Genomic DNA, 16,521 nt, shown 5'->3' on the forward strand with positions numbered 1-16,521 from the left:
CCCAGCTCTTCTGTCCTTGCACTTACCTTTACCCCCCCCCCCCCCCTGCACTTGGATCCACTTCTGCTCTCTCACCCTCTGTCAGTCCACTCTTCCTATTGAGTGCATTTCTTTCCAGGACTTCTTCTATGAAGCTTATTCCTCTTTTTGTATGTCATTTTGGATAAAAGCTTCTGTTAAATGCTTAAATGTAATTTTTTTGTGACTTAAATGTGTTCATTTGCGACTGAGTTTGAACGAGGGACCAAAGTAAAATTGTCTCTGAGCTCCATTGTGGGTTTTTTCGTTCTTTTTCTGCCAACTTGTTTTGTTTGTTGGCCCATTTGAGACATTTTAGTATAGTAGTATCGTTCTCATCTTCTCATTGATATGATGGTATGTGAAAGAGGCAGATATATTGCATATACTGGGATAGTATATAATGTGTTGAGTGACGGATCGCTGGCAGACATTGACTGGATGTAAGTCAGGAAGTGAAAAAGTACTGACTGTACAGATATTATATTATTATAGTAGTAGTGGTGAATCTCAACTCATTGACTGAAATGAACAGTTTGTGTTAAAACACTGTCTCCTCCATAGATCACACTATTTCTGAACTTGTTTTTTTTTTTCCTGTGATTGATCGTCTGTCCTGGACTGGATCAACACACTCTCATCGGGACATTGAACTGTCTCCTTGAAGTTATGAAACTACTTGCTGATCAGTCTTTCTCTGTGACTGTTTGGTTCCGCGGAGGTTGCCGGTAAGCTGAAGGACAGGGCCATGACAGGCCTGCCACTCATCTCTCAGTCCCATCTCTGCCTCATCCTTGTACATTAGTGTCACATGTGTGCTTTGGCACTGACCTACTCACATTTATCAGCCCGAGTGGCTCCTGGCTTTGCTCCCTCAGCCCTCTCTGCTCCGCCTCTCCCTCTTTTAACTCTCCTTACCTCTCAGCTCGTGTCGTCTCCCTTCTGCCATAACGCCTGAGTCTATTTCGCCATTCTGGCAGTGCGCCACACATGCACTGCGGCTGTCGATCAGTGGGCAGGACGAAGGAATTACAGAGGCCATGTGGGCATGAGGTGTTACCTCAGGAATCCAACCAAGTGAGCTTATGTATTCCCGTCACACTTAGTCTCCCATCTCTGTCTTTGGTAAATTGCCTCCGCTATATTTAAGCAGGCAATGGAATGAATTACGCCTCCTTTTTAACATGTCAAGGAAGTTTGAGATCTTACTTACTTTGTTCTGCTCTCTGTCTCTTTCTCTCTCTGTGTGTGGCTACGGCGCTGCTATTTTCCATTCTCTGTGAAATGAAAATCAAAATGAAGCCGGCAGCAGCAGGTATGAGAGGAATAGAATTCCAGGCTGTTCACTGTTTCTCCACTCAATTACCTTCTAATGATGTCTGACTGTGACATACACATTACATGTTCCCTTTTCTCTCTTTAATCACCTCTGAATCACTGTGAAATGGCTTGTACAGGTGACTGAGACACGGCCATTATTTTGGAAAGCCACTTAATGCTTTAAAAAGACATCTTGTCCTTGACCAGACAGCTTACTCTTAGTTCCAATAAAGCCTGATCAATCCAGACAACAGAGTGCCCCTGCCAATGCATAGACGCTGGCTGAGTCATTGCTAGCTCAAGTCTGATGTTGCCAGCCTCACTTTATCCAGCTAATCATTAGGAAGTAATTTTCACTGTAGTAGACAGGAGGGCGAGGTGAGAGAGTCAAATATTTAAACACTGGTGGTCTAACAAGTGAACCTGTTTCTCTATCGAGCACATACTGCGACCTCTGTAGAAGAATGCATGAGGCCAGCTGTGGTGTGTAACTATGAAATATAAATACATGTCTGCATCATTCAAACCACTGTCAAATTCAGTTCACACAATGCTGATTAAGGGTGCATTCACGGCAGCCCTGCTTAAAAATATGTGGGGGCCAAACATGAAACAAAATCACATTGATCTACAATATTTTTTATTTTATTTTCACTGACACATTAGACCTTTAAATTAAAAAAAAAAAAAATCAACATTTGAGTACCAATAATCAATGACATTCAATGACATTCTTGCATATATTCAAAGACACCGCCCTTTAAAACATTGCCAGAAAAAATGCAACTTGAACTTACTTTTATGAATTAAACAATAATGTGTGGAGTTCCACATGAAATTCAGCTCCCTGGGCTCGGCTGATTTTGGCCCCAGGTCACACTTTGGACGTGCCTGGCTCACTGGTGCACAGTCGGTGTCCTTTGACAATAAGTTCTATTGGCGCCAATTTCTTTCATTAGTTCACTTCTTAAAATCTGCTGTGTCTGTGGCACACAGGGAAAACGCATCTTCTCTCTTACAAGGAATATTTTAAGTTGGTCTAAATTCCTATCTGGGTTTAATTGTTGAAGATGCAGTCAGCAATCTTTTGATTCATTGGCAAATTTCCCAGCTCTTGCTGTAAAGCATTCCCCTCCCTCCTCTCACACACTCACTCATTGTCATTGCTACTTTATCCTCCAACATGAGGGTCACTACTCTCACATTCACACCTGTGAAGGTCAGTTAATCTCTGCATGTTTTTGGACTGATTTTGGAGGAATTCCACGCACGCATGTGGAGAACATGCAAACTCCACACATACAGAAAGTGCCTGAAGCGGGATACGACCCCGGTTATCTTTCTTGCTGTGAGCCATGTGTCGGCCTCGCACCAGACAGTGACATCATATTTACAGCTTGTCAAATTTACCATCATTGCCAAACAGTGACGGAGGCAGAAATGTAAATTCGTAGCATGTTTCAAAGCCCGAGGCAAATTTGGTTCTCTGTTTGTGCTCTTTATGGTTTACATTTTTCCTGCTGTGTTAAACAATGAATTATGGAATCGTAATGGAAATATATGCGTGGATGAGTCAGTGTAGCGCGTGAGACACAACATCTGTCTCCTCAGAACTTTTGATTTATGATGTTGGGTTTTTTAATACATCATGATTTCATATCAGAATATGTTTTTATTATGATGTATATTTTAGGTTGTGGCAAAAACCTATCAATGTTAAACACTTGGCTTGAAAGGTGTCTTTGAAAAGGATGTAGCTTGTGCTTTAGCAGGGGATGGCAGGTGTAAACAGGTTGAAGTCATGGCTCTGACAATGGAGTCCAACCTGCTTTTTCAAGGTGAACATTTAGAAATTGTTTGTATTACTCTACTTCGTCAAAATGCAAAGATCGAAATCTCTTACAAATAAGGTAAACACCATTATACATCAACAAAAAACAGCATACAGTATCTCTACTATAAACATAATATTAATGTTTTAAAAGTACTAAAAAGTACTATATATTTTTCACTTAATCAGGCATCGTTACTGTTGATGTTTAAGTTCATGTTGTTGATGAGCATTGAATTCTTTCAAGGAGTCCATGACTTACATGACTTAAAAAAATCAAATCTAATATATAACCTGAACTAAAAAACAAATCTTAACCTTAGACTCTGTGTAAAAGGTGGACATACAGTCTTAGACTCTATGTCCCATGGTTTCCTCGATGTGGCCAATCTGAAAGTAAAAGTATATTGAACAGCCACCAGGGGGCGAAGCTGTTGGTTGCAAAAAGAGGTTTGAATGTATGTCTATTGAAAGTCTGTGGGGAATTAATGGTCTCAATTACCAATTTGCCACTAAATTGTCTTCACTAGCAAAAAACAAAATTTGGGTGGACACCAATGGGATTGACGGCTGGTGTCATTCAATAGGAGCCAAGTTTCTGGTGAAATAATTATGTAAATTTCCTATTGCACATGTTCTACTCTGCTATTCCTTTAATCTAAATGTTTCCCTTAAAGGCTTCATATGTAAGAATGTGGCCAAAAATGGTTACTACACTCAAATTCAAAATACCAAGGTCTTTTAGGTTTTGTTTTCTCCGCCATTGTAGCTCAGGCGTAACTGGCAACCCGTGGTTTCTCGGCAACTGAGACTCTACTGACTGCAATGATTGGTAGATGGTGGTAGGTGGCGCCACATGCCAAAACATGATTTCAAAACATAAACATGATGTGAATATTTTGGCTGCACTGTTGTTGTTGGTGACTTCAGTATGTTATATCAATATTATTCCTGAGTCTCTGTGACATATTAGGAGGATTTTATGACCATTTGCTTTACATTTATTACATAATGCACCTTTAACTGCTGACTCAAAATTCTACTTTTTCTCAACTGGAAGCACATTTTTTTTTGATGTTGCCAATGAACAGATTCTGTTCTGTGAAATCTGTAACTACTGGTGCCCTGTGACACTCACACATTCATAAGGTATCCTTTTGGGGTCTGAAGTTGAACCACTACCAACAAGCTCTTAATTATCAGAGCCTGTACTGTTTGTGTGGTCTGCGCTATCCGTCTGATCCCAGCAGAATCTAATTATTAGGGGCAATTTAGGAGTCATAGCCCATCAAAAATCCATTTACTGCAACGGGGCTTTGTAATCATCACAACTAGCCCTGCATGTGGATGCACTGGCTAAAATAATGAAACCCCAACTAGAGGGAATAACTGTAAATATACAAGCAGGCATGGAGATGTTCTGACAGAAAAGTCTTGATGTATGAAATGGGGGGGGAAAGAATGGTGGCCTGGTTTCTTGACAGGATTGCACTGATTTGTTTTTGAACCAGTGCATTGTGGGTTGTTGTTGTCAAAAATGTACTTTTTCTATAGCAACAGTTGAAACCCAAGACAAGAAACGTGTCACAGTATCAGACTGATTAATAAAGTTATAGCGCCAGTCAGAATTTCAGTAACTATTTCATGTTTGTTCTGGTGTTTGACAACAAAAAAGGATAAAAAAAACCCAAACAAACATGTTTTTATAAATAGCTGTGTATGGAACTCACAGAAATACACAATGTATAAGCATAGAGAGATGAGAAAACAGCAAATAAAGGTCCCCAAAAAGAAAGAATGCGACTTTGTATTAAACATTTTCACAACAAACACATCCTCGGTTCCGTACAGTGACTAAACACGATCAATACATAACTTCTGTTTTGAACCCTTAAAATTGTTTGGCCTCTTAGATACAGGAGCAGAAACTGAAGACATTTGAAGATATTTATCATAAAAAGAACTGGCAAAAAGGAAATAATGTAAAGCTGGCAGAGAGACTGGATTTTGTGTACGGTATTTCTGAGTTTCTGTCCCAGTGAGCAGGGCAGACTGAGGGTCAACAATCCGACACGCAATCTTTATGTGACAGAACACGACAGGCTGCTGTTCAAACAACAAGACACTTTCTTTTCTTTAGGTTTTTTGTTGTTGTCAGTGCTGGAGTAGCAGCCTTTACACTGAAGGCACTTCATGCAAAGCAGTAGAGGAACAGCCGTTAGGAGCGTCCTCTCATACAGTCAGATTTTGCAAAAGGCTGTAAACCGGCCCTGGAGGAGGCGCTGAGGTGTTTTTCTTATTACGGAATTATTGATGAATAATTCCCCAGGAAATCCTGCCTGCTACTTTAAAACTATGGGAATTCAATTTTGTGTTAAAATGGTCATAACTTTGCAACATGTCACTATGTTTTTTTTTTTTTTTTACTTAATATTAACATTTTCTTTTGTGGGATATCCACCTTATAGTAGTGATTAGTCATATGACGATACAATACAACAGCAAATGGATTGTAGTGGTCATGGTGTCATGGGAAGAAGAAGAGTTGCACTAAAATCTAAAGTATTGCTCCATTCATAATACACAGTTAATAAAATCCTCATCCTGTAATTTAAGGCAATCCCATTTGAAAGCAGTATTGTCTTTGGGACAACGTGGTATCCTTTCTCTCCTGAGCTGTTGAGAATATCTTGTAGCTAAGTCGCTAATGTAGCTGCTATATTCACTCCTCTTTAAGTCCATTATCGCTTCAATTTCACATTTAAATCCAGTATTTATTTATTTATTTGAATGTTAAATACTGGGATCTCTTTCTCCTCAGCCTCAGCCCTGCACATGTCTGCTTGACCTGATCCAGTCATGAAATCAATGACTCTGTTGACAGACATGTCAAAGAATTCAATATCGGTGTGTGATGTGTGCATGTGTCTGACCCTGTGCGTGTGCTGTGTTTGTGTTTTTCTTCCAGGTCAGGGCGTCCTGTTAGTTTCATGGTGGTCTTCAACACTGCCAACCCCCTCAGCAAGATCTCTTGGGTCAACCGGCTGCACTTGGCCAAGATCGCGCTCCGTAAGTGTGCACACACAAACACAAACACACAATCTCAAACATGCACAGAAAGGATTACTTTCTGTTAAGAAAAAAAAAATGATGTAATGCGGTGAAATACAATAACAGCATTTTAAGGCAGAGGCTCAGCGGCATCGTCAGCGTTTTGCTCCATCGCGTGTCGTCCGAGCGCAAAACTGTCGTCATTGCTTATGTTTAGTCTGGGGGAAGGAGGCGCTGAGCTGGGTCGTCTGAAGTTTATGTGCCAAAAATGACAAGGCAAAACTGTTCCACTGTGTGTGTGTGTGTAGAGAACTGTGCAAAGTCTCAGGCCACTATTAGATTTGTTGTTTTTAACATACAAATACAGGAAATAATGGATGCAGTTTTAAAATGACAGTGTTTTCAGAACCAGGGTTAAAGCAGGGATGTCAAACATACGGTCCATTTTTCCATATTTGTCCATTTCGGATAAATGTTTTGTGCCTTTGAAGATCCGTGCGTGTGCAAAGGGTAAACTTTTGCACAATGTTGTTGAAATTGCACTTATTTTTCCTCAAGAAATGTCAGGTTGTTCATAAGAAATATTTGGAGATCTTGTTGTTTATAGGTTATTGTGCTATTATTTTAATGGTCCGGCCCACTTTGAGATCAAATTGCGTTGTAAGTGACCCCCAAATGAACCCCCGGGTTAAAGGGTCAAATATTTAATGTGACCTATCCTAACACTTACAATGTCAGGTCTATTATGCCAGATTTATTCAAGACATGCTTTTGCTCAGGATGCACACACACTGTATTTATATTCAAATTAAGATAATGTTATCGATCGAAAGTAGATTCAGCGATGGTCTTCCTTTATGAATGTGGAAAAAAGGCCAGACCCTGCCCAGCAGGGAGCAGCACAGCTCTTTTTTTTTTTTTTTTTTTTTTTCCCTATCTCCCTAACCTAACCTTCCTCCGACAACCCTTGCCCTCCTCTGCCCAGGCCGAAGCCTGCAGCATTCTCACCACTGTACCGCTGTAGTACTTGAGGTCATCCTTTCAAGTGTTCATCAGTGTGTGCTGTCATCCAATGGCAAAAACAGAGATGGCATTACTGAGGACATTAATCTGCTTATTTGGCCGTGAAGGCACACATATTCAGCCCACTCACCACCCGAGGCCCCTCATATCCCATCCTTTCCTATCTGTGTGTCGCCTTGAGCACTCTTCCTTGTCACACACATTTATTCTGGGTTTGTTGTGCATGCAGTATGTAGTTGTATTGTTGTGGCTCCTAATATCCCCCAGGCCATCAGTGAGGGAGTTGGCACAAATATATTCAATCTTTCAGCGGGAGAAACTGGATGTAAATGAAAGGACACAATTAGATGTGTTTTTCTTTTTCTTTTTTTTTCAAACTGAGTGGGTAGAGATACAGTGTAATTATCGACGCCTTTAAAACCCTATGTCTTTTATCTGTGCTTTGAGAATGACAGGGAAGCATGACGCATCGCGTGTGCTTCACACAAGTTTCCCTGACACTTTGCTTCCCTGTACCTTGAGATTCTCCATTCTTGCACATAACAATAATAATAAAAAAAAAGAACACAAGACACTATATTATTCTCCCATTCTGCTGCCTAGCCTCACAGTATGGGCACAGAGGTGCATGAAGCATACTGTGCATCTGTAGACTCTCCAGAAGAGCATGCTGTACGGTTTTGTGTGTGGCATCAAAAACGTCAGGCTGAGAGGATGCTGTGGCTGCAGTGAAGTGCAGCATCTCCAGACTTTCCCTCTCGCTCACACCTTTAACAGCAGAACAGCAGGCATACTAATAGGGACAGTGGCATATTTTTTTTACTGCTACTCTTCGCCTCTGGTACGGTGAACTCAAGTGATATTCCAATCCAGTCATCGATAGCTGTTGTATGGACAAGCTACTGCATTTATGGAGAGTTTTATCATTAAATCATTCATTTAATAATGAATTAAATCAGATATGAAACAATTTCTCAATTAATTGATTATTAATCGATTACTAAATTAATCATCAACTATTTTGTTAATCGATTTCTCGGTTTGAAGCCTTTTTCATGATTAAAACAAGATTTCTGATTGTTTAACTTCTTCAAGGTGAATGTATATTCTTCGTTTCTTTGCTCTTTTAGGTTTTCTGTGTTGTAGATGAAGTGTGAATCTGGTTTAACAGGAAAAAAAATGGATTAGTAATGGTTCTTTAAACGCATACTTCCTCTCTTATGGTATCGTCCATCTGTAAAAAGCAGCTTCACTATCTGTGTAAAATACCTTCCATTCAAATGGAAAACATACATGTGAATTTTTTCCATAACTTTTGCACAAAATGGCTTTTGTAATGTTGATTAATCATTAAAATAATCGATAGATTAATTGATGATGAAAATAATCGTTAGATGCAGCTCTCAATTAAAGAAGAAGGAGCTACAGTTTGGCACTCACTTCATGTCTTTCCTTTTAAAAGTCCCATATTATGCAAAATCAACTTTTTAAATCATTTTAATACTTATATTTGGGACTATGGAGGCCCTACCTGTTGCCAAAATGTGAAAAAAGACGACTCATTCATGTTTTTTGTCGTCCTCCTCAGTCTAAAGGACGCTAAATTCCTGGAATTGTTGTCTCGCTGAGCTCCGCTTTGTCCATTAAACACGCGAGAGTGCTGGCGAGGGCAGCGGAATCCGAAAACTGGAAGTTTGTGAAGTCCGCGAAAAGTTCTATTCTTGGCTCCACAGTGCAGCACAGAGTTCTACACAAACTTCCAGCCTCAGAGGATTTCTCTGTCCAGTGGATACATGTTAAATATGACGGCAATGTGCCTGCTAGAGCCTGCAAATTATCACTTTTCCAAATGCTGACTGTTAGCTGCCCAGTAGCCTCTGTGGCTGATTTTGAGGTGGACCTAAAGAGCGTTCTGAACAGGGCTGTTTTGGCAGGGTGATTGAACTGCTGTGGTGCTTCATCCTTATGGTATTTTGACCAAAGCATGTCACAGACATGTTCATTAGGACACCAGGGAACTAGGTTAACTTGGGGAAATAGGATATAATATGGGACCTTTAATATAATATTAAGACAATGGATAAAAAAGAGCAAAAGTGTAAACATTGCACATTGTTTTAACTCGTACACTGAGTGACTCCATTATAGCACAACTGTCAGCACTACTTTGTCATGCAACCCCACTACTATCGAAGCCTCCAGCACTTGTCAGGGACATTATGCTGCCGCGCTACGATGAATGTCAACATTTTTTTTCACTTAGAAAAGTTTACGATCAACCAACTCGACGTCAGGAAATTGACACATTTCTGTTTGTAGTTTTAGGCCTGTTTAGCCAACACTGCCGTGTTGGACAAGTTACCATGAGAACAACAACGAAGTTAGTTCTGCTTTTGGCCAACATGATAGACAACCGAGTGTGAGGAGAGCAAGCTCCAAGCTGCAAAGGAAGGTAATAAAATAACACAGCGAGGACAAGAAATACAGTGAGAAAATGCAGAAGTAGACTTTCAGAGTAAGTGAGGGGAAAATAGAGGGGGAGGAGATCCATGACAGAGAAAAACCCACTGCAGTCAAGACATCAAGTATAATCATTCTTTTTCCATCTTTCATCCAGAAAATGGATTTAAAGTAGTGCTGGTTGAATACACAGTAACAATTAGGATTATTATCTTCCACAGGAATATAATAATAATGTTCAATATAATGTATATTAATATAATGTTTACACCCATAATTGAATCTTCTGTTTAAATCATGTGTTCTACTCTACCTTCACGCAGTTTTTTTAATATAATAATCCTTTTTTTTTCTACCCATATTTCCTAGCCTTTATTCAAACACACTGTATAATAATTATACTATTTTTCCTTTGTTTTCTTGTTTCGCCCGCAGCAGCACATTACTAATGAAACTGAATAATATGATATGATATGATTGATTTTTTTTTTTTTACATAAATTGAGTTTTATAATCTCGACCTTAACCTCCTCCTCCCCACAGATGCTCCTCAGCTTCCTATGAGGTCAGGAGGAGTTGAGCTCCACTGCACACACACTAAACACTGAAATCATTAAGTCATTGGTTCATGCAACTCAGAGTTCAAATGCGCTTCTTTACACTGCAAACCTGGCTGTTGAACTGGGATCTGATCTGAGCTTATAGAGGTTATTAAAGGTCCCATGTTATGCAAAATCAACTTTTAAATCATTTAAATCCTTATAATTGGGACTCTGGAGGCCCTATCAGTCGGCAAAGTATGAAAAAAGATGACTCACTCATGTTTTTCTGGCTCTTCTCAGTCTAAGTACAGGAGATAAAACACGCAATTTTGACTTCCGCACTCATTGGGACGTCATAATGCGCTAAATTCATGGAATTGTTGCCTCGCAGCAACGGTATCCGTAAACCGGAAGTCCGCGAAAAAAGTTCATTTCTTGGCTCCACAGTGCAGCAGAGAGTCCTACACAAACCTCCTGCCTCAGAGGATTTATTTGTCCAGTGGATACATGTTATATATGATGGCAATGAGCCTGTTAGAGCCTGCAAATGATCACTTTTCCAAATGCTAATTGCTGTTAGCTCCCAGTAGCCTCTGTGGCTGATTTTAAGGTGGACCTAAAGAGATACTACTAAATAGAGCTGAACAGGGCTGTTTTGGCAGGGTGATTGAACTGCTGTGGTGCTTCATCCTTATGGTATTTTGACCAAAGCATGTCACAGACATGTTCATTAGGACACCAGGGAACTAGGTTGACTTGTAGAAATATGATATAATATGGGACCTTTAAGCTTTCTGAGAGAAAGTATTAAACAAGCTAACTACAATAAAATAAAGAAAAATAAACTAGTCCACCCCAGAGGCAAAAACCCACATCTTCTTGTTCACTGCCATCTCTCTTATGACTGTGTACTAGACAGAAAAAGGAAACAAAGAATCTTCAAAACACTTTATTAAACAATATACTTTTTCTCCAGCATTCAAATAAATACAATTAAGTGCTCAAAACAACATGAAACTTTAAAACCCGGTGCACTGATCTCCCTCTTCCCTGCAGGAAAACAGTAAGCAGTAATGGCAAACATGTTTCTTTGACCGTTATAACGTCTTCCAAATGTATGAATATAATGACCTGCCTGTGCACTCAAACGATTGGCTCAGCATGCGCTGTTATGAATGACCTCATGTGTCATCTAATGATCATGGTCAATGTAAGGGCAAACAAGAGAGTATGAATTCAAATTGTTTTATATTATGATATATTTTCCAGTATATTTTGATGTTTTTTGTGTCGGTCATATCCTCACAGTTTTTTCTTTTTAAAGTTTAAGGAGCAGAAGACAGGATACTCAAATCAGTGCTTGCTGATTGCATCATTAGACCTAATTGAGCAGTAAATGTTAAACATTTAGATCAAACGTCCCACAATACATGAGTAACTTACTTGATTGTGTGAGTCGATTGTTGTGCGATCTCACAGAGGAGCGTCCCTGACGCAACCATCTGTGTAGCCTTAACGAACGGAAGACACGAAGGTTGTGAGATGGATTTCATCGAATCCCTTTGGGGAAACAGATCAGCACCAACCTGGTCAGGATGACAATTACATGTTAATTGTTTTACACCCACACTTTGCCTTCCCATTTAGCCAAATGTAATTACAATAAGGGAGTTGTTTATTTAATTTCACGGATGGTGTGCTGTCACAGAGGTTTCCTCGTCGTTGCAGGCGGAGAGGCAGCTTCGCCCCTGCGCTCAGCGGAGACCCAGAGTCTACTCTAGCGTTTCATCTGCACCAAACCGTGGTCTTGTTTAGTTTAAAATGGGCGCCGTGCTCCAGACGTGTCCCTAAATGGTGGTCAGCACAAACGGCTAATGCATGATTTAGAGAGCGATTTGGGGACACACAACTTGTTTTTCACCCCCAAACCCATCTTCACGACAGTGTTTACGTCACATTAGAGGTAACACTGTTATTTTAACCTTCCCTCAGTCACAAAAAGACAACATTAACATTACATTTTTGCAGCCTGTTGTTTCACCGGGCCTTCTTTCTTTAAATGACAGCAGGTGGTGAGATGACGGTTAGACTTTATGATGCCGTTTGAACAAAGAGAACTACTTTATTTATTACAAGCTGGCATCAGTTCAAGCTCTGCAGTTTGCTTGAGAGAGTTTCAGCCGAATCACTAGAACACTCGGTCCTCTGTCCTTGGGGCTATACATTTTAAAGCTTATCATCCTATACATCACTTTTTTGTTGTTGTTATTTTTGGTATCATTATTATTTTGGGAGGACCATCTTTGGTGTCCCTTGCTCCAGTTTCTTGGGCCACCGTTGCTGAAAAACAAGTTACGTCATATTAGCTGTGCTCATCGCCAAGCGATGTCCAGGGCCGGCCTATAGGCCCTGACTTTAAACTACCATTGATGTGTGTGTGTGTGTGTGTGTGTGTGTGTGTGTGCTGAACCTTCTCATGATGCATTTCCTGTTTTTCATATCTTCAACATGTTCAAGATATAAATGAGCTGTGTTATTGTGTTCGCCTACTCAATACACAACAACAGCGGTGCCATTTAGTCCAAACAGGAATCAAAGAAATGCAATGCAACGAAATATACAGTCTTCAACATCCATCCATCCATTTTCTACCGCTTTATCCTGTGGGAGGCGCTGTGCCAATGCCAGCTAGCATAGGGCGATAGGCGAGTGACACCTGTTCCTTTGCTGCAAAGGCAAGAGCGCCAACCACTACATCAACCGTGTGGCCCATATTTCAACCTATTTAAGATAGAAATGAGCTGTGTTATTGTCTTCTCGTAAGTGCAGTACTTCACTGTGAATGTTGGAGTTTAAAAAAAACAACAACATCCAACAAACTTTAAAATGCAGGTTGTCTTGTTTAAGAAACATGCTGATGCTGCACTGGTTTACACGGTGCAATATGGAAGCCAAGTCCAATAAGGCATGTTTCATGTAAATAGTATTTGTCACTTTGTGAGTGCGTGTAGTGTTTTTGAGGCCTTGGGGAATAAAAAGAAAGGAAACGGCCTAGAGAGTGAGATTTACCCCACAGCGGGACTTAGCTAGAGTCCTGAGGTCCATTAATATCCTGGTGTGCCAGTGCATCTTTTATGTCTGTTTGAGTGGCCATACCGTTTTTTTGAAGGGTCTTTGTGAAATAGCCACAAGCTTTGCCTAATTAATGGGCTTCCTCACTGCAGGATTAATTGCTTCCTACCATGCAGTCCCAGCACTTTCAGACGGGGTTAAGGCAGCAGACTCTGACAGCCCTCACATGAAGTACAAGAGGCCGTCAAATCATGAGAGATTGCTACCGAGATGTTGGAGGCAGAAGCACAAGAAGGAGAAGATGTTGAGAGTGTGTGGGAGTATGTTTTCATGCAAGTGTGTCGGTGTGGAGGGGAAGAAGTGATGGGGGGTGGAGGTGAAAGGATGATTGAGACAAGCAATCAGTCCCACTGCAGGGAACAGAGGGGCAGGCAGGGGGCTGTTGCCTGCAGTTACATGGCTAAGTGTGCCGGTCTCTCACTTTTTCTCTCGCACACACAGATCAATAGATGAGTGGAGTGTGGCTTCGAAGTTTCTGGCACACACTCAAGTCATGTGACACTTCTTCTCCTGCTTTATCCGCTGTGCGATAACCTGTGCCATGCAGATGTGTAAACCACACAGGAGGCGCGTCAAAGTGGGAGAATGCAAAGTTCACTCTGCAGCGTGCCTGACTTTTAGCAGCCTTCACATTCAGATTCTGTTTTGTTGCTATAGTGATTGATTTATTTGCATCAGCTCAAAAGAGCATTCACTGTATCTTACGAGTGTGATTTTGTGTCGGCGCTGCCAGGAAACATCACACTTTTAATGAAGACGTTGAACATTAGCACCACCCTCACAAAAAGGCATTTTCTCTGTACGAGAGCTGGAAGCATTTCTTCCTTTAGCCCTAAAATTAATCCGTCAAACAGAAAAGATTATCTCCCTATCTCGCTTGTGCTCAAACATGGGAAATGTTTATGATGAGTAAACATTATCACAGATTTAATTAACAGATCCCACACTCTCATTGATCCATGGGAAATATAAATTGCACTGGTGTATTTAATTAGTCTATATCTTTGCCCTTTGTGTCACTGGGGTTGATAGAGCACCGTGCTCTGCAAATTAATCTTCATCAGTAAAAGACTTGAAACAAAAGCACGACTGGAATAAAGAAACAGACGATCAAAATCCCCCCCTGCTTATTATTCCAACCCAACATCTGAACAAACGACGCTGTGAGACATAATCCTGTACAGTAGCTGAGTTCACAGGTCTACACACAAAACTCACCGCAACCTTTTGCACGAGGAATAGAAAACCCTACAATGATATTATTGTAGGGTTTTCTTCAATATTATAGCATTTTCTTAAACGTTGTAGCGTTTTCTTAAATATTGTAGTGCTTTCTCAATATTGTAGCATTTTCCTAAATGTTGCGTATTCTTAAATAGTGTAGCATTTTCTTAAATCTTATAGTGTTATCTTAAACTTTGTTGCGCTTTCTTAAACCTAGCGTTTTCTTAAATGTTATTGCGTTTTCTTAAACGTTGTAGCATTTTCTTAAACGTTGTAGCGTTTTCTTAAATATTGTAGTGCTTTCTCAAACGTTGTAGTGTTTTCTTAAATGTTGCATATTCTTAAATATTGTAGTGTTTTCTTAAATATTGTAGCGTTTTCTTAAACGTTGTAGTGTTATCTTAAACTTTGTTGTGCTTTCTTAAACGTAGCTTTTTCTTCAACGTAGCGTTTTCTTAAACGTAGCGTTTTCTTAAACGTAGCGTTTTCTTAAATGTTATTGTGTTTTCTTTAACGTAGCATTTTCTTAAATATTGTAGCGTTTTCTTAAACGTTGTAGTGTTATCTTCAACTTTGTTGTGCTTTCTTAAACGTAGCTTTTTCTTAAACGTAGCGTTTTCTTAAACGTATCGTTTTCTTAAATGTTATTGCATTTTCTTAAACGTTGTAGCATTTTCTTAAACGTTGTAGCGTTTTCTTAAATATTGTTGTGCTTTCTCAAACGTAGTATTTTCTTAAATGTTGCATATTCTTAAATATTGTAGTGTTTTCTTAAATATTGTAGCGTTTTCTTAAACGTTTTAGTGTTATCTTAAACTTTGTTGTGCTTTCTTCAACGTAGCTTTTTCTTCAACGTAGCGTTTTCTTCAACGTAGCGTTTTCTTAAACGTAGCGTTTTCTTAAATGTTATTGCGTTTTCTTAAACGTTGTAGCATTTTCTTAAATATTGTAGTGTTTTCTTAAATATTGTAGCGTTTTCTTAAACGTAGTGTTAGCTTAAACTTTGTTGTGCTTTCTTAAACGTAGCTTTTTCTTAAACGTAGCTTTTTCTTAAACGTAGCGTTTTCTTAAACGTATCGTTTTCTTAAAGGTTATTGCATTTTCTTAAACGTTGTAGCATTTTCTTAAACGTTATTGCATTTTCTTAAACGTTGTAGCATTTTCTTAAACGTTGTAGCATTTTCTTAAATGTTGTAGCGTAGCGTGCTGATCTATCGCTGCCTCATGTGGTCACTTTTTGTCCCTGAGGTCAATCTGAACAAAGGATCCCAAACACTAAAGTGAACAAATGAGATAACATTTGAACTTAGTGATGGAGGCAGCAGTGGATCAACAACTCCTGAGTGCTGTGATGTTAAAACAACACATCATTTGGCGAGATTGCCTATAATTAACAGCATAGATACATAAACTGCAGCTCAATATACTGTAATTGTTTTTTTTGTTTTTTTTTACAACATGAAACAATGAAAGCACCATTTTTGCCATTTAAACTTATGTAATGATGAAAGCACAGATGAATCCACTGAAGTATTGGAAGTGAGCAGCCCGCGGTGCCATCACCATCCCACCCTCAGTATGTGTGGGCTTGAAATGCAAACTCTCCTAAGAATATACAACGTTTTACTTTTTCCTTTTCCTTGTGTTTAGCATTGCTTTTTTTTTTTGCCACCATCTTGTCAATCTGTCTCTCCATGGCGCTGCCACTGTCAGCGGGCGGCAGCATGTTGTTGTGAGTCACTAAGACCGAGTTACTGAGAAACGGCAGAACACACAAGTCAGTCACTGAAATTGTCGATCGCACCTTTGAGGAAACAAATTTAAGAAGAAAATCCAATACATAAGTTTTCACTGTAACGAGTTCCTTAATTAAAGTTTGAATAAATTATTAACTAGTCACTTCAGGACATTCATTTTGGT

General features: G+C 39.7%; 1 protein-coding gene across 1 annotated transcript in view; it reads left to right on the forward strand.

Annotated features, from left to right (window-relative positions):
- arhgef10la (Rho guanine nucleotide exchange factor (GEF) 10-like a) overlaps positions 1–16,521 on the forward strand; it is a gene marked incomplete at both ends in the record, with an annotated part of 107,614 nt that overhangs the window by 41,596 nt on the left and 49,497 nt on the right. The window contains one exon of the mRNA XM_083893071.1: positions 6,138–6,238. Within this exon, the coding sequence (XP_083749197.1) occupies positions 6,138–6,238 (101 nt within the window). The remainder of the gene's footprint in view (positions 1–6,137; positions 6,239–16,521) is intronic.

Source organism: Microchirus variegatus (assembly GCF_963457635.1).
Source record: "Microchirus variegatus genome assembly, chromosome: 7".
NCBI lineage: Eukaryota > Metazoa > Chordata > Actinopteri > Pleuronectiformes > Soleidae > Microchirus > Microchirus variegatus.